A 19015-nucleotide genomic window follows, 5' to 3' on the forward strand; every position below is an offset into this window, starting at 1 on the left:
GCTAGTTTATTTTAAGCAGGAATATTTCTGGACCTTGATCATTTTTGCTGAAACTTTGTCACAAAGCCTAAACTTTGTGGCCAGAACTATTAAGAGAACATAAATCTAAAGTTTTGAAAAAATGTGGCATTGATCGTTCTTCCGTTGAGGTCTTCATATGTATTTATGCGTATGACTCACTCTTGTGCATGAAATCTGGTGTCATATTTTATTTTAATTTTTTAATGCTCCACAGCTTATTTATGATTATCTATTTTTTCAAGTAACAAACATATTACTTTTTATTAATACAGGTTATGAAATTCTCGAAAAGCCCATTTCTTTTTTAATATTGGCCATATTGAATGATTTTGTCAATTTGAGTAGTCATAAAAAATGAACACAAAAATTCAATTATATTTTGTAAAGATTTTTCATCTTTATTATTAATTTAGTAATAAAAAATAATGATATTAACAATAATAATTACCACCATTTTACAACCTTGATTAAGCCCAATAGTTAAACCATTAAATCAGGTCTTTCTTTTTTGGAAAACCATAGGTACCACACAGCTTCTAGTGATTGTTGAAGCCACATAGTCACGTTTCTTGTCTACAGTATATTCTCCCTGTGCTAACTTCTCACACCCACTGAGTATTACCAATTCATCCTTGCCGCATACCACACATCTTACACTTCTTGCTGCCTCTTTCCTCTGACATGCTGCATTATTTATGATTAAAGCTATTATTTTACTTCTTGCATCTCTGCTGATATACAGTCTGCCTATATCTCCTTTGGGTGGAGCTCAGAATTCATTGTCATCAGTTTCCTTATTTTTCTTCCTGTCTGTCAACTTATCAACAGTTGATAAGTTGACAGACGGGAAGAAAGATAAGGATAATATTAAACCTCAATATTTACAAAGTTTCTTATCAATTATTCTTGTTGTGTAATGCTCTGCTGCCACTGCCCATGTGGTTATTGATTTCGCCATGTTTTTTTTTCTTGAGCTTTAGTTCAATACCTTATTTATCATTCTGTATTATTTCTATCAGACCAAGTACTTGTAAGATCCATCTGCTTTCTGCATAAAAATACCTGAATCCTCTATCTTCTTCCCTTTATTCATAACCATTTTGGCATACTTTTGCAGCACAAATTTTATACATATAGCATTCGCAAATATTCTTACTGTGTTCACTAGGACCTTTTGCCCCGTTTTAGACTTTCTATTAAGCGTGAGATAATTTATGAATAAAAAGTAGCTGGCTTTTCTGCTTTGTCAGAACTTGTAACACAAACAGTTTCATTAAAATTGAAAGTGAAATAAGTGCAGTCACAAAAAGGAGAGGAGGTAATAAATTTCTTTGTAAGATTCCATTTTTTGACGTCCACTTCTGTCATGTTTTAATTGAGGAATTCCAGCTCAGAGTTCTGGTTCTGGTTGTGGTTTTTATCAGTTCTATCACACTATTTGCAATTTTGCATAGGTCGATTGTGTTTTGAATCCATGAATGGGACAGAATGTCATACACTTTCTGATGGTCAACCCTACTTATCACTAGTTTAGTATTTTTGCTTTTCAAATCACATAGCCAGTTTTTTATCTAACATGAGTTGTTCTTTAGTGCTTTTTGTGTTCCTTATACTAGCTGTCTGTTTTTTTCTGATAACATTTTATTCAGGTAGGTGTTCTGATAGTTTCTCAGCTAAAATACCTGATAAAGTTTTTTACATTTGTGGTAATTGTGAGATTAGCGGCTCGCCACATTTCCTGCTTAATCGAACGTAAATAAAAATGCGAGACTGTTAGGGAAGATCCTCTGAGCATTCAGGTTGTCTAGCATCAACTGGGTTGTTTTTGATCAAAGTTATTCGTTCTGGTGTTATCCATTAGAGCAGATTTTTTCTTTTAAGAACTTCTGTAGATGTATACTGCCATTATTTCATGCAACATCTTTAAACCTTAAATCCTAAATTATTGTGCTTTACCTCGGCAATGTGATTTTCAGTTTTGTAGTTTACCTATCATCTTTCTCACATTATCGCAATTAATGCAAACATCTTCTTGCCTTTTCATGTATTCCAGTCTTCCTTTACACTCCGCTACTTAACTTAATCTGATCATATATTTTCTAACATTTGTTGCAGCTTTTCTTGCAACACTGGTACTATGTCGAGCTTCTTTTTCTTATTCCCGCTCAATCCATCTGTTACAAGTTTTAAACAAACCATTATGGTATCATTTAGTTCCTTATTGCTATCAATCTTAGCACAATCCAATACTGGAGGAATCTGTTTCACTTTCTGCATGGTTTAGCTTTTTTTCGACGTGTCCAAGAATTTTTAGTTTTGGTCTTTTAGCTTATTTCTAGTTAGCCTGCTGCCTGTATCTATTATATCCTCTACAGCTCTTTGTTTTCCTGAAGCCGGGTTTCTTATAGTTTTTATTAGTATCTGTTCCTCCAACTCATTCCGCTGTCCAGTTTTATGTAGTTTCTTGTTTCTTTCATTTTCTCTCACTCTTGGTTCATTTTACCTTTTTTTCTTGGTTTCCTGCTTTGATCTTTTTTTTTATTTTGTCAAGTTCCCTTTCTGTAAGCCAACCACAATTTTGCATAGTTCTGTCTGATGTTGTAGTTGTTTATATGCTGAGATCAGAAAAGCTGATTGTTGATAACGCTGTCTTTGATGATTTCTAAGTAAGAAATTAGAAGACATTGATAAATATCAAGACCGGGAAGTAACCCGCATATCTATGACAACAGCAACAGTTAAGCTCGTTGTGATAGGAGTTGCGGATTGGAATTTTTTACTGATATATGATTTGAAGAAATACCAATTAACACATTAAATATCTCTATTAAAACGGATAACATCCGTGGGAAGGTCATATTCATCTGAGCATGATGGAACTAGTTTGGTGAATAAAAGAATTACTAGCTTAACTTGTGATTAATCTAACAATGAGAATGACACTCGCGTTAATATTATTATTTATCTGGAAATTATGAACATCAATGATATCCGATTGTATTCATTAATATCTTGAGCGCAATGATGTGATTGGAGAAGAACAGAAAGGATGTCGGCATGGGTACAGAGGAAACAAAAAGTATTTGATGCTAAACAAAGTAATATTGAAACATTGTAAAGGAAAGAAGACCTATCTGGCCATAGCTTGGATTGATAACCAGGAGGTTTACTATTTTCTACCGCATACATGGATATTAGAGACACTCCACATGGTAGGAGCTTGAGAGAAAATCTGAGTAGTTCTAGAGCTAAGTAATGCAAAGTGCACCACCAACCTGAATTCCAACGACAAAATTTTAGGATCAGTAGATATAAAAGAGGCATATTTCAAGGAGATTATAACCAGAAAACTAAAGATTGAACAGAAAAAGCATTACATGGGTAATATTCTCAACTAGTGGCAGACACTGAAAGGAAACAAGTACAGTCAAACATGGATAACTCGGCCACGGATAGCGCGAAAACATGGTTAATTCGAACAGTTTCTTTGGTCCGTTCCCACGTAATGATAAATTGCTATAGATAACTCGAACTCAACACTGTTAATTCGAACTGTTTTTTTGCCCAACGGCTACCGAAACGGTTGTTATCGCTTTAGAAAATCACTTTATTCAAAGCCATAGAAGTAAACCTCATATTTTCGTAATTCATAAGCGTTGTTATTACCACCATCGGCAAAATAATTTTGTCAACGACTTTTCTAAAGGTTTGGTCAAATTTGATTTATACTGCTATACGATTAATAGCACGGGCTTGCCGGGTCACGCGCGCAAGGATTTTCGCCACGCACATACAAAACAAAAACAGCATGTTGTTTTGTATGTGCGTGGCGAAAATCTTTGAGTGCGTGACCCGGCTAGCTCGTGACGAATAGTTTTTCGACGTTGATTCCGTGTTGAATCAACGTCGGAATGTTGAATGTTTAAGACGTCTTAAGAATTGTTTTTATTAAACGTATACGTGTCTTAGCTAAAAAAACTATTCATCGTTTGACCTAAACACAGAATACGTGTGTACATTCAATAAGTATCCATTCAAAAAGCGTGAGTGATATACAATGTACCGTTAAACCTCGTAAAACTTTTAATTGAACTGCCTCGGAGTGTTGCTGTTAACGAATCCCAGGTAAAGTAAGGGATTTTTCTTTGGTAACTTTTTCTTGAAGTTGCATAAACTTCAAGAAAAGTCGGCAAAATTGATCGTGGGTAAAACGCTCAAAAGAAAAAGATGTCTTTTCTTTTGAGCATTTCAACAACGATCAAGTTTTGCCAATGTCAATCTAAAAAAACGTCCTGGCAATAACATCACCTCAAACATAAAACCGATCTCAAGTGATAGAAAAATCTCTATACTTTTTGATAAAAACGTTTTAAACTTTACATTAGAAGCATTTAATTTGAAACAAGCCATTTGTGTTTTTGATTTATAGTATAGTTTGCATATGTACATGTATCTACTAATAAATAAGTAAATACATGGACTTGTGACAGTGCTCTGATAACTTGAACGCTCTGATAATTCGAACACTTTTGCTCGGTCCCTTGAAGTTCGAGTTATCCATGTTTGACTGTATATGCATGAATGAAAAATGGATATGTGAAAAAAGAAACAGAAGGGTTGTTGACAGCAACTCAGGACCAAGCCCTACTAACTAGACAACGAATAGTTGGTGTCTATAAAGAAGAAGGTAGATGCGGCCGGTGTAGACGATATAGAGAGAGGGAAGATACCACAATCTATGTAGGAAGTGAGTGCAGCAAAATAGCGGTAACAGAGTTCAAGAAAGGACATAATGGAGTTGCAAGAATAGTGCATTAGAATTTATTTAGACAGTTTGGATTTGAAATATAAATATCTAAAATGGTACGACTACTAGATAGAAACAGTCGTAGAAAGTGAGAAAGCAAAAATATTGTGGAATATGAGCATGAGACAGATTGAAAGACAATGAACGGGAAAAGGATGTTTTACTTTCTCTGAGTATATGCTACTTGGTGTATGAGCTGTAGGTTGATGGAGTTTATAGAATTAGTTAATTTATTTACCATTATTTTAGTAAAGTTGTTGTAGGACTCCAATAAATTTGTGACGACATTCTGAAGACTAGATATGGTTTTAAATTGATCTTTAATTACATGCAAGTCTTCTAACCTGTGGTACAGATACACGTGATCTTTGCTTTTTGTTAGTAAATTATCCCGTGTTCTAAGGTTGCTCTCATTGGAAGTTCAGGGTTAGAGAAGGATGAACTAATCAAAGTGTTGTCTGTATCTTCAAAGGTTTCTGTTTGTAAGATCTTTCTAGCTTTTTCTTCAAATGCCATTCCTGCAGTGACTACCTATTTTTGTGCTTCTTCAACAGTGTTAAAACCTTTAAGTATTGCTCCATTCACCATGCTCACACGGGGTGCCTAGACAAACCAGTTCTAGAATATTCCAGTTTTTGTTCCTTTTAATACAGCATGGAGCTGGAAGCCAATCTTCTTTCATCTTTTGCCTTTTTGGAATTTTAAGTAGGTCAATATGAGAAAACAAAAGGAGATTTTAAAGATTCAGCTGTATTAACTAAAAAAAATTATTAGACCAGTTACTGTTAAGAAAAGCAATAATATTTCTTGACTTTTGAAAAATGATGCGGTGAACTCTATTCACAATGCTTGTAGTACAAAATTTGAAAAAAGGCTAAGGGTTAAAGCTGTCAAATTTGTATGTGAATAAGGAGGCTTTGGCACTGTATTTGTAGTAGATACTAAAATTAATCTGTTCTACAGCCTACTTATTACAAAAGATGGCAGGCCTTTATCTCTATGGTTATCCATAGAAACTGTTATTAACCACATAAATTGGCTAGCATGCTACCTACTTTAATAGTAGTTCTAGCCATAGGAATTTCCTCCCCTGGTGTCATATATACATATAACAAAAATTAGAATATTCTGTAAAGTCTTTTTATTTCAATTATGTTTTTAATTTATAGTTTAACAAAATTTTCTATATCTTACAAAATAAATGGAAATATAGTTGGAGGAATGCTGAGGGAAATTATAATTTTATAGGCAATATAAACATAACTATTTATTTGTTTACATCAAAACTGCTAGGCACTGCAATGCATCATAATAACAATTTATCATACACTGTAACTAGTACATGTGTAGACATATATCTGTCTACTAGCAGACTGGCACCTTAGTACACACAACACTTCCTATTTGTCTAATTGTATCAAGAGGTGCAACTATATTAATAGACAAACCATTATCTGAAAGCAAAATAATTCTATCATAGTAGTTAGCCACAGTCTCTATTTGCTTTTATATCAAATATTTAAAATTGATGAAATGTATTAAAATATAAAAATATTCCTGAAATAAGATTTTTCAGAGTTATGATAGATTAAAAGAAGAGATCAATGCCCTGAAGTTAGTTCTGTTGTGCAAACTAGCGAAGAGTTTCAATATTTCTCCTCGCATATTGCCCCTAAAGATAATTATATTAGTGATATTAATTGTGTGTATATCAAGGGCTGCATAGAATTGGCATTTGATACTGCTGCCCACTTACTCCATCACCTCAAGCGGCTTCTAAATGATGATGAAAGAAAATGCTTAAATAATTATTGGGGCAATGATTCAAAAACTTCTTCTCTATCAGGTCTGTTTCTCCTATTTTCCCAAAAATAAAGTAGCTTACTGCTAAACCCGATTTTGTTCTGCCATTGCTGCCGCCTCAGTTCTTCACAACTTAATACATTTTTAAGTTCGTTGACAAATTCTGTCTTTATCAAAACATTGTAGCTCAACCTGTGGTCAAATTGCTTCCACCAATTACTGCTCTGCTATTGCCACATTGACCTAGTAGATGCACAATAATTTCACTTCTATAACATCATCCCTACTTTATGTCGGACAAATCTTTGATTTTGTGGAAGACTGCATTTTCCCAATAATTACCAGCTACATATTTTGCACTAACAGCTACCTACTTTACTCTCTAGCTAGTCTCAGCACTAATGTAATGGCTGCTTTTAACAGATCAACCGGAGATTGGCCTTACCAGGCTCATCATACTTTCATAAATTCATAATATTCTCTTACTGACTCATAACCTCGCAGCCTCATGGATGAAATCTTCATGACAATATGCTTTCCCTCTTTTCCTGGTGCCAGTTTATCAGGCGCAAAATGCCTCATTGCGAAAAATGATGTATTGTTGACAAGTAGCTTTGGTCTCACTCCATTAACCAGCTGTAAAGCCATTAATATATAGACCCAATTTCAAATGCTTTCTTATTTGTAAATAGACAGCAAAAGTAACAAATTAATAATGGAAGTAAGTTGTAACATGAGAGTTAACTGCACATGGCACTGTTGTAGCACAACTCCTTTACTGAGATGATAGCACCTGATATTATACAGCACTGGGTTGGATTAAAAGTTTTTATTTTTTCTGTAATATTTCCATTGGATGTGCTCATTTGTATGAGATATTGCAAAATGCAAAAACTTTTGCATGCTTTCTAAAAATCAGTCTGCTTGACCCAAAACTCTTTTCCAAGTTGCAGATAAAGGCTTTTATAAAATTACAAATTTATTTGGTTTTTTGTATCTAGTTGCCATGTTTGTACCAGTTGTTGCATTCACTTCATGCCATTATATTTTAGTCTCAGCTTAGTGCAGCCAAAACTTTACTGACATGTTCGTACTTGCAGGTAAGTTTATCCCTATAAGTTTGTAATCAAAGTCATTCATCATCGGGCTATTTCAATAATTTCAGGTACTTCAGTTAGCTATAATTATTGTGATAGCTTTGGAGATAGTCTCACAAAGACTATTATATTCAATTCTTGTCCATTCCTTTGTATGCCACCTAATTTCATTCCACGCAAGTTGACTCTATTTATGTATAGTGTGGTCTAGTCTCTAGTCGGGTTTATAATCTGGTTCATCTATTCACCAATTCCATTATTTAGTCCATATTCTCAAGCTCAGAGTGTTCTCAATAGACTAGCCTGTAGTCTAGCCCACATCATTTTCCTGTCTATAGCCAGTTCACAGACCATCCAATAGTCTATAAACCACTCCAAATTTGATTCTACCCTCTTGTTCATAGTCTATAGAGAGTAGTTCAGAGCCATTGTCCATTGTTTAGTCTATAGTGTGATCTAGTCTAGTTTATAGTCTAGTGTATAGTCTAGTCTCTAATATCATTAGAATACTTCAGTTTTCAAACAAGTTCATAATCTAATCTATAGTCTAGCCTATAAAGCAGCCTTTTGTTTAATCTATAGTTTAGTTTGTAGTCCAGTTTTTAGTCAAGTCTGCAGTCTAGTCTATAAACTAGTATTAAGTTTAGCCTATGGTTTAGTCTAATAGTCGGTTTGCAGTTAAATCTCCAATATAGTCTATAGTTTAGTCTTCAGTCTAATCTACTGTCTAGTTTATTTTCCAACATACAGTTCAGTCTGTACTCTTATCTATAATCTAATCAATAGTCGAGTCTATAGCCTAGTTGATAGTCTAGCCTGTAGTTCTGTCTTTAATCTATTCTATAATCTAGTATTTAGTCTATTACATAGTCTACTCTATCCCCTAGTCTTTGATCTAGTCTTTTGGACAGTCTGAAGTTTAGTCTTTAGTTTAGTCTGTAGTCTAATATTTACTACAGATCAGTGAAGTCTAAAGTCCAGTTTATGCTAGTCTTTTTTATATTTTCAACTTGTTCTGTTATTTAAAGTAGAGTTTCCCCGATTTTGGTATCTGAATCGGTATCGGCCGAACTTTTCTTAAAAATTTTGAAACTTCAGATACTTTTTACAAATCAACTATTTAGCAAAAAACAGTATTTTACTCTGCTACACTAATAAAAATCATCAGCTGCAAGTTCCTTACTTTTACCTAATGAATTCCGGGCCTGCCACACAATTTATTTCATGTCTATAGCCTGATCAACATCGACACAGTTGAGGAACACTTTTGCGTTAGTCAAGACGAAATCACAGTGTGGTATTTCCACCATTACAGTGATAGGACTCATTGCAGCCAATCATGAACAAGATAACAAAGATGAGGAGCAACAATACTGTGTAATGTTTCTACTTACTAGCGTTACGAAAGTAATTTAAGCGTTCTATGCATAAAGTTATCTATCACTTTCTTGATTCTGACGATACAACATATTGTTTGTATTGTACAAAACACGGTAGCCTCAGTAGTTTGTCGATATTTAGCCTGTCTTCCATCATCTGTAACAAGTGAGTCCCTATTCAGTGCAACTGGCTACATTGATAGTGATAGAAGAAAGATACTTCTTACCGAAAGAACTGACTCACTAACAGTAATTGAAAAAACGTTGATTTGCTCTAAACTTGTACAGGTGCAGCAGTTCATTCAGCAATAGAAGAGAGACTTTGTTATCACAGAGAGGGCTGTCCCACTAGCAGTAATTACCTTTAATAATTACAAATTACAAAAAACATAGACTGTTTTATTACTACATGCACGGTATGCCAGTGTGTGGATATATTTTTTTCATAAATACAGCAAATCATTACATTAGTATTTATATTTTTTTTCACATTATATTTATATTTGCATAATAAATTGAACAATTATTTATGCAACCCTAAGATCTATATCGGTATCTAAATCGGATTATTTTTCAATAAGAATCGATACATCGGACCGGTATCTGAACCGGCAGGTGAATTCAGAATCGGGCTATCTCTAGTTTAAATGTTTGTTGTGTAAATCTTTTGTTTAACTTGTATATTTAGTGTACACCAACGCTTTGTTATATACTTTAAATAAAATATTTATACTGACTAGAAATTATAATTGCTACTTGTGTAGACCCACAAAGGGTGTTGTAATTTTGGAAAGGTTAAAGTTTAAAAGAAGTGATAGTTATATAGAGATATGCAGATATAAAACCTATATTTGAATGACATGGCACTCTATTTTTCAACCACCATCTTATAGTGACGTTTTGTTAGAAGTGACTTTCAAATAGTAGGCGGAGCTGTATTTTTGACTAGGTTAAACCATAACTGCCACGTACAACTTTTATTGTAGCTTCTAGGTAAATCAGACACACTGATTCTGATTTTGTACTCAAAATAAAGATTGGTCCACTAACTTTCAAAGTCATGAAAGCCTTTTTAAAGTGTTTCAAATCCGTCTCGAAAACAACACAATCGGCATAACAAGCTCATAAATATTTTACGTAACCTAGCTTTTTAGGAACAGAGGTTAGGAATGTTTAGTCCGATTTAGAATGATAGAGATGGATGTCTTAAAACCCATTATTATCTAAATTCAGCCTTCAAAATAATCTCAGTCTTTTCTAGAAGGGAGATAAGCTATTTAACATTGCATATTTAAAAACGAGCTCAAACAGTGCAATAACAACGGCAGCTTGCGATAAAATCGCGCTTTTCTGAGCTCATTTTTCTGAATTTTGCTAAATTAAAGGGTGACACTGTATTTTTCAACTTTGTTCTATAGGGGAGTTTCATTGGGGGTGGAATTCATATAGAGGTGGGGGTCCAAATAGACGTTTTACAATACTCTCACTTGTATGGGGACAAGTTTGAATGATTTTAGCACACAAATTTTTAGTATAGTTATAAATTTTAAAATCATCTGTTCAATTTTGTGAATATTTTTTGAAAACTATCACAATGTAAAATCCAATATTTTTCTAAACTTTACAACTTGGCTTAGCACACTAGAAGGTTAATTTGTTGCGATGGTCACAAGCAGAAATTTGATTTTATTAGATTAAACTTTCTTTCACATGGTAAATAATGGAAATATATACTGTATTTATTATAGTGTAAATAAATTCAATCTTCACTAAACAAATGTAGTCAAACAACAAGCATGGGATAGATGCTTCTGAAGTTTTCCTCTACATTCCAGCGTCCTCACATGTTAAAACACTGAGCAGGGTATAAAATTGGCTTCTATCTCATCACCTTTGTATAGTCCCAAATAGAGTTGCCTTCTTCTCTTTAACCAAGTCTTTTAAAAGGTCCCAATCAACATGCTGACCTGCCCTTTCATCCAGTTTTTGCAGAGAACTTCGATTCGACATCCGTTCTTCATCCAGCTGTAAATTTACATGAATGTACTGACATGTTATTTTACAATTACTGCTCACAGAATTCACCTTAAGGAACTTATGTCAGAGTAAACTGAATGAGTAAAGATATCACAAAACTGTTCATATAATAGGAGCTTCTGTCGCAGTGACTATCCATCTCAAGTACTGCTGAACAAGCACCTGTTAATTATCAACGGATATTTGTTTGAGCATCTGGCAAAACTAAATTGGTATATATATATAGCTACATGTCTACCAATTATACTAGGTTTTATTTATTTTAAGTTTGTTATTCTTTATTAATCAGAACAGGGAGGTCAAAAGCTTATCTACACAAAGGTGTTTTCACAAAGGTTTTCTATTGAGGTTTAAGCTTTTGAAATATACATGTATTTGTGAATAACCTGCTAAAGGCTTTTGGTATGCCATATTTATCCACTGAGATTTACGCGCAGAGCAGGATTGCTTAAGTTAGGATTGTGATGTCATCCTTTTTACATATACACTCTTTTAGGTTGTAATTGAGCTATAGCTTGCTTATGAAAAAAGGACGCAAATCAACTTTCAGCTTCAAAAACAATTGTAATCACCTGCGAGCACCTTAAACACCTGTGACTACCAATAACACCTATGGACACATTAAAGACCTGTGGGTACTGAAAACACTTGCTAACACTAGGTGCCTAAAACATATGTGAACACCTACAACACCTATGAGAAGGTGTTGAATATGAGTGAAAAGATCAGATATGACCACCTCAAGAACCAGGAAGTAACCAAAAAATCTTTGAGTACCTACAAAGCGTATGAGTGCTTAAAACACCTTTGAGTACCTTTAACGAATGTAAGCATCTAAAAAATTTGAGAGCTTTTCAAACGCGTATGAACATTCCCACCTCACACAGTTTTCCTTCATTCGTCAGATAGAGGTAATATATGTTCTTAAATCTGTCAATAGTTTTCCTGTCTTTATCAGTCAACTTCAGTGCGGCATTAATATTTTTCCCTGTGATGACATGTCCATGCACAAAGTTGAACAACTCGAGGACATCACTAACTTTGGCCACTACAAACATACACCACAAACAATCACTTGTTGATCTTACATACTTTTATGTTAATTTAAACCACAAAGTCTTGTTAAAACAGACACAGATATCTGATCATCCAACTTTGAAGCCATCTACTGAAATGTGTCAATATTGCAGCATACCCCATCATCAACTTACAACTGTGCTATGTACTGACTGACATGTTGTAAACCATTCTGGACATTAGATGTAACGTAAAAATAAGATAAAACATTGAATGTAGTAGTATTTACAACATGTTATGGCTCTCTCTATGTTATGTAGTATATTGTATATAATATGTTAGCTAGATAAATATGTCCCCACCTCTTCCGAAACATCTTCTCTCATTTCCCTTCTCATCTTCACCTGTAGCATGGCTAGTACTCGCCATAGGCATTTCTACTGAAATAAGTATTAGTGTGTGTGCAGATTTATAATGATGGAAAACTTGGTGATGGTGTGGTGGTCCTCAAACTCTTGCACCTCATCCAAAACCTAACAATAGTCAAATAGTCAGTCTTGGGTTTTTTGGGTGAGTACGAATGCTAAAATTATTTTATGCTTAACTAACAGGTTTTACAAGGTCTACAGCAATCAATGAGTGAAATGTTTTCATACAACTTTATATAAAAGCCAATCCTTAAGTAAAATTTTATCTCGGGCTCTGATCTGCATTTTTGACAAGCCAACTAGCAACCATAGAGTCTTAGACATGACAGAACTTTTTCATACATCAGAGCAAATCATGAAATATGGGAAACCGATTTAAAAGGAAAAAACTACAAGAATAAGATTTAAAAAATAGTTGGAGTTGTCATTTCTTGTACTTCTCTATGACTTGCTCTGCACTAATATATTCAATATAATATATCACACTGCTTGCCATATGAAGGTTTGCTACCTCTTCTAAATTTGCCTAGCCTAGTCTTAGTACTGGATGCAGGATGCCCTAACAAGCTAATTATAATAATACATCAGCAGAACATGTATTACAGTTTAAACTATCTGCAGCTAAAGTAAAACAAGAATCATATTTGTATGGGGTGCTACATCGTATTGAGTTTACTTGACTAAAGCTAATTTACAACCCACTCTCCCACAGTTCGTAGGATAATTCAACTGGAAAATATTTACCATAATAAAAGTGGCGCTTGTATAAAACCAGACTTGGAGGTTAGGATAAAATTATACACTGAACCAGACATAAACTAGCAACATTTATCTCTGTAGACCAACACTCTAACACCTGCACCAACCACTTGCTTTCCAGCAGTTTGGAATAAGTGTGTGAACAGTTATTGTCTGTACTTTATACTTTATCGTATATTATTAAGTACAAAAGACATAGTGAAGGTTAGTCCCTGATATCAACTAGGGTCTATGCTAGACTATCTCATTGCCATTACATTATCTTTTAGCTATTAATTAATTGAGAGAATATATTTTGCTATAAATTGTCTCACAGAGAGACAATAATGATCTAGCAAACTTAAAATAGTCATGTTTTGATGAAGATTTAAGGAAAAGGTTCCCTAAATGTGTGACCACAGAATTAAATAAGAAAAGTTGAGGCTGTTTTGTAACATTTACTCACGTGATGTGATAGTTGTCTGGGAGTTACCAATATAAATGATAAATGGTAGAGGAACAGTCTTCAGTAGCATCCCGTTTGTGCATTCAAATCCATCTGTGAAACAGTAAAAATACATTAATAAATATATATAAATGTTACTAGTTGCTATCAGGTATATATTCAGCTTCTAAAACTTACACAAAGTTGATGTGTAAATATTTGTTAAAATACAGAGTTGCTCATAATAAGATAAAAGTTTCAACAGAATGGACATGCAATCAGAACAGTTTATCAGCTCTGACTGTTAATTACAGCTTAGTGACTTTACAGTCCGTATCAGGAGACACGATGTATTGCAGGAGAATAAAACTCCTAACTACCAGTCAAAGGTCCAAATTTGCCAAGTCAAACGCTTTTCTATGAAGCTATCTGATGCCAGCAAAAGTTGAAACAATCAAACAGATCAAGTAAACTGTGAACCAAATGCTGTTAGAACATAGTTTACATCAGCAACTTAAGCATAGTGTCTCTAACCAGTGGTATGGAGTTCACAGATGCTCCCGGTTTCTCTTTGGACTGCGTTGGTGAATTCTCCAACTGTACTATTAAGTGAGAAAGGAAACACTAAGCGTTTGGAATCACAGATGAGTTTGACAACTTCTCCCACAATTTGCCCTAAAATGAAGATAGTATCAAATTGATCATACACTTTGTTGAACCAGTACTTGTCAAAAAAAAAACATTTTGATTTTCGACCTTGTTTGCCAAGTAAGAACCTGTGAGCCACCAAATATTTGTGGTCACCAACCTTTGATATCGCAAATCGCAAGATGAAAACTGAATAGATTTACTTATATGCAAAATGTACTTTGATTGGTCAACAATAGTAAATATAGATAAACAACAGCTCTCCTTTATAAAAAAAACTTACAAGACTGTAAGTCTTGTAATCACAGTTTAAATTACCAAGAAACTTTATTTCTCATACAGATCTGCACATAAGCCTATCTCGCATATAAGGCAACTCTAAACTACCACCATAAAATCAGGGAAATTGTTAAAATCCGTAAATAAGCAGACACTATAAATCGTAACACGCCGCAGACATCTATCACAGCAAAAAGTTGCAAAAATGGACCGACTTTTGTCGGCTTAAAACAAAACATTTCTGGTTGTTGAACAGTTGTATAATGAGCCTGTGGTGTCTTTGCTTAAACAAAAAGAAACTATCATATGCTTGCCTTGAGCCAATGAACACCATGTTTGCATTTTACACTGACCTTAGTTATTGTTGCAAAAACACTATTCATAGCTATATCTTCTTCGCGATGATCAGACGCATTACAACTATGTAGGTTTCACAAATTGTATATCAATAGATGATAATCTATTGGGTCTTAGCAGTATCTATTTTTAACACAAACAATAATAAGTAATAATAATAACTATAGAACTATAGCAATAGTAGTAACTCGTGTGAGTTGGAACATGATAAACTTGTCAACCATGGTAGTATGCAAAAGACAAAAAGTGTCTAAACTCGTTCTAAAAAACATTTGTGGCATTTATATAGTATTAGATAATATAAAATTTTATGCTAACTAATTTGGTCAAATGTCATAAAAACGTATGCTCCAATATCAAATATCTTGTTTTACCGAATATTTAATTTTTTTAGTACAACCTAGAATCTAGAATTCTAGAATCTGCTTAGGTGCGAGGATATACTCTACTGACATTGAATCTTACTAGAACAGATTATGCAACTTCACACAATCCAATTAAAGTGTTAATCAAAATAGTAGAATATTCCCCCACATATGGAACAAAGTTCCACTCAGCAAGCAAATTATGAAAAGCACTTTTCATCAAGTTTTCAATGTTTTAGTAGCTACTGATAATCAGTTTTAATGCAAACGTAAATTTTACTATATGATGACTATATGTCTATATATTTTGCTATAGATTCTACTATGTGATGAAGGCAAACAGTTTGTACATAAAGCAACAGTAAATTTTACCTTCGTATCTAAACACTTGTGGAGGTGTCGGTCCATAAGACAAGTCAATTGGAATCTCTTTTTCCTCAACAGTTACGGTAGATGTTGATTCAGCATACGCTGGTTCTACTTGGGGCATATCACTAGTGAATGAATAGTTTACTGGCCAAGACCCTTTTTGCACAGAGGGATTAGTGAATAGACTTGAGTTCATTGTTGAAGTTGATGGATGTGTTAGAGTATATGGAGCAGAAGGTGAAACTGTATGTGTTGGTGAAACTTGAGAGGGCTCATTTCCTTCTGACATTAGTGACTCGAGAGACATAGGCAGATTCTGTCCTGAACTTGGCAGACTTTCTGAACTTAACATCAATAAGTCTGGTGTTTTGGAGTTGCTTAAAAGGTAGTCTGGATATGATGTTTCCAAGCTGGCGGTAGATACAAAAGTACTGTCAAAGTTTTGTGCCAAGTTATGAGTTTGAGGAAAATAAGGAGTTTGGACATTCAGTTGAAAGTCGGGTGCAGGTGGGGGCAAAGGTTTGGGGAATGCATCAGTTGTAGATTGTAACGGTGCCATTGGAAAATTAAATGCTCTTGGAGGCAAAACAGAATTTTCAGAACTATTTTGTCTTGCTTGTGGTAATTTCACGGATGTGAAAGCTGATCTTTTGTTTAGACTTTTTTCTACAGGTAATTGCTCTACTTGTAGGGCAGAACTAAAAGATTCTGAAGTAACAGTGTGAAAATTGTGTGGGACCAATACTGCAAGAAGGTTATCATTGGGAAGCTTATCCTTACTTTCTGATGATATGGAGTCTAGTATACACTTCACTATGTCTGTATGTCCATATCTGCTAGCACAGTGTAATGCTGTCTGGTTGATATCATCTTGTTGTAAAAGCACCTTATCCTTACTTTCTGGTGATATGGAGTCTATTATACACTTCACTATGTCTGTATGTCCCTCACTGATAGCACAGTGTAATGCTGTCCGGTTGATTTCATCTTGTTGTAAAAGCACCTTATCCTTACTTTCTGGTGATATGGAGTCTAGTATACACTTCACTATGTCTGTATGTCCCTCACTGATAGCATAGTGTAATGCTGTCCAGTTGTCATCATCTTGTTGTAAAAGCACCTTATCCTTACTTTCTGGTGATATGGAGTCTAGTATACACTTCACTATGTCTGTATGTCCCTTACTGATAGCACAGTGTAATGCTGTCCAGTTGATATCATCTTGTTGTAAAAGCAGCTTATCCTTACTTTCTGATGATATGGAGTCTAGCATACACTTCACTATGCCTGTATGTCCCTTACTGATAGCACAGTGTAATGCTGTCCAGTTGATATCATCTTGTTGTAAAAGCAGCTTATCCTTACTTTCTGATGATATGGAGTCTAGCATACACTTCACTATGCCTGTATGTCCCTTACTGATAGCACAGTGTAATGCTGTCCAGTTGATATCACCTTGTTGTAAAAGCAGCTTATCCTTACTTTCTAATGATATGGAGTCTAGCACACACTTCACTATGTCTGTATGTCCCTTACTGATAGCATAGTGTAATGCTGTCCAGTTGATATCATCTTGTTGTAAAAGCAGCTTATCCTTACTTTCTGATGATATGGAGTCTAGTATACACTTCACTATGTCTGTATGTCCCTCACTGATAGCATAGTGTAATGCTGTCCAGTTGTCATCATCTTGTTGTAAAAGCAGCTTATCCTTACTTTCTGATGATATGGAGTCTAGTATACACTTCACTATGTCTGTATGTCCCTTACTGATAGCACAGTGTAATGCTGTCCAGTTGATATCATCTTGTTGTAAAAGCAGCTTATCCTTACTTTCTGATGATATGGAGTCTAGCATACACTTCACTATGTCTGTATGTCCCTCACTGCTAGCATAGTGTAATGCTGTCCAGTTGATAACATCTTGTTGTAAAAGCAGCTTATCCTTACTTTCTAATGATATGGAGTCTAGCACACACTTCACTATGTCTGTATGTCCCTCACTGATAGCATAGTGTAATGCTGTCCAGTTGATATCATCTTGTTGTAAAAGCAGCTTATCCTTACTTTCTGATGATATGGAGTCTAGTATACACTTCACTATGTCTGTATGTCCCTCAATGATAGCACAGTGTAATGCTGTCCAGTTGATATCATCTTGTTGTAAAAGCAGCTTATCCTTACTGTCTAATGATATGGAGTCTAGCATACACTTCACTATGTCTGTATGTCCCTTACTGATAGCACAGTGTAATGCTGTCCCGTTTTCATCATCTTGTTGCAAAAGCAGCCTATCCTTATTCTCTGATGATATGGAGTCTAGTATACACTTCACTATGTCTGTATGTCCCTCACTGCTAGCATAGTGTAATGCTGTCAAGTTATTCTTCTCTTGTTTCAAAAGCAGCTTATCTTTATTCTTAGATGATATGGAGTCTATTATACACTTCACTATGTCTGTATGTCCATATCTGCTAGCAAAGTGTAATGCTGTCCAATTGTCATTTTCTTGTTGCAAAAGCAGCTTATCTTTATTCTCAGATGATATGGAATCTATAATACATTTCACTATGTTTGTAGGTCCTGTTTTTGTGCTAGCAATGTGTAAAGCAGTTACACCAATGTTATTTTGTATCATTAGCAGATTATCCCTATCTTTTTTTGATATGGAGTCTAGTAAATGTTTAAGAAGTGGTGTGTGTCCTAGGCTACTAACCGAGTGCAATGGTGTTTCCCCATCTTCATCACAAACATTAAGAAGTTCAGCTAGGTGGTCTGCTGAAGTATGACTCATAAAACATGTTAGTAAATCTGTGTCATTCCTCTCTACAGCAGCATGAATGAATCTCTTTCCTCTGTTACATAGAGACTTCATTATCACAAAGACTTCCTCTCTGTCCAAATTCTGTAAGTAGCTCTTTAGTTGAGTCACTGTAGGATGAGTCACTGTTGAATCCGCAACGTAAAGCTTTAAAACTCTGGCAAGATTATCCCCAGCTGTTGAATAGCCCTCCATACTTGCCACTGTATATATATATAGAAGTGCTGTTGCTTGGCCCTTTTACAACATCCCCATACAGCAATTACTCTAGGACACTTATATTTCGCTAGTATTTCGTTTCGTGAGTAGCATACAGAGTAAAATTTCGCAGCAACTTAATTTCGCAGCTCTGATGAGTGCGAAAATACAATGATGTGAAAATAAATGCAGTGGAACCCAGAGCT

At 34.7% G+C, this 19015-nt stretch overlaps 2 protein-coding genes across 5 annotated transcripts in view; both read right to left on the reverse strand.

Moving 5' to 3' along the window:
• The window catches only part of LOC137402195 (uncharacterized), an 80242-nt gene extending 63808 nt beyond the window's left edge, over positions 1–16434 (reverse strand). For 2 of the 4 annotated variants that reach the window (XM_068088683.1, XM_068088685.1), the window contains exons 1-3: positions 15794–16434; positions 14307–14447; positions 13794–13886 (exon numbers count right to left, since the gene is read on the reverse strand). In XM_068088683.1, the coding sequence (XP_067944784.1) occupies positions 13794–13886; positions 14307–14447; positions 15794–16349 (790 nt within the window). In that variant the 5' untranslated portion in view covers positions 16350–16434. Of the gene's footprint in view, positions 1–10786; positions 11133–12022; positions 12193–12523; positions 12602–13793; positions 13887–14306; positions 14448–15793 lie in introns of those variants that run through there. The other 2 variants (XM_068088684.1, XM_068088682.1) reach the window with 2 other exon arrangements.
• Positions 16435–16471: 37 nt separating this feature from the next.
• On the reverse strand, positions 16472–18806 carry LOC137402655 (serine/threonine-protein phosphatase 6 regulatory ankyrin repeat subunit B-like). The gene is made up of 2 exons (XM_068089158.1): positions 16571–18806; positions 16472–16488 (listed from the first exon to the last, which is right to left on the reverse strand). Exons 1-2 carry the CDS (start codon positions 18804–18806, stop codon positions 16472–16474), a joined length of 2253 nt encoding a protein of 750 aa, XP_067945259.1.
• Positions 18807–19015: the final 209 nt, after the last annotated feature.

Source organism: Watersipora subatra, chromosome 8 (assembly GCF_963576615.1).
Source record: "Watersipora subatra chromosome 8, tzWatSuba1.1, whole genome shotgun sequence".
Lineage (NCBI taxonomy): Eukaryota > Metazoa > Bryozoa > Gymnolaemata > Cheilostomatida > Watersiporidae > Watersipora > Watersipora subatra.

Bases quoted from the DNA above. Each gene is read 5' to 3' on its own strand.
- LOC137402655 (XM_068089158.1), bottom strand. From the start codon at position 18,806: ATGGAGGGCTATTCAACAGCTGGGGATAATCTTGCCAGAGTTTTAAAG.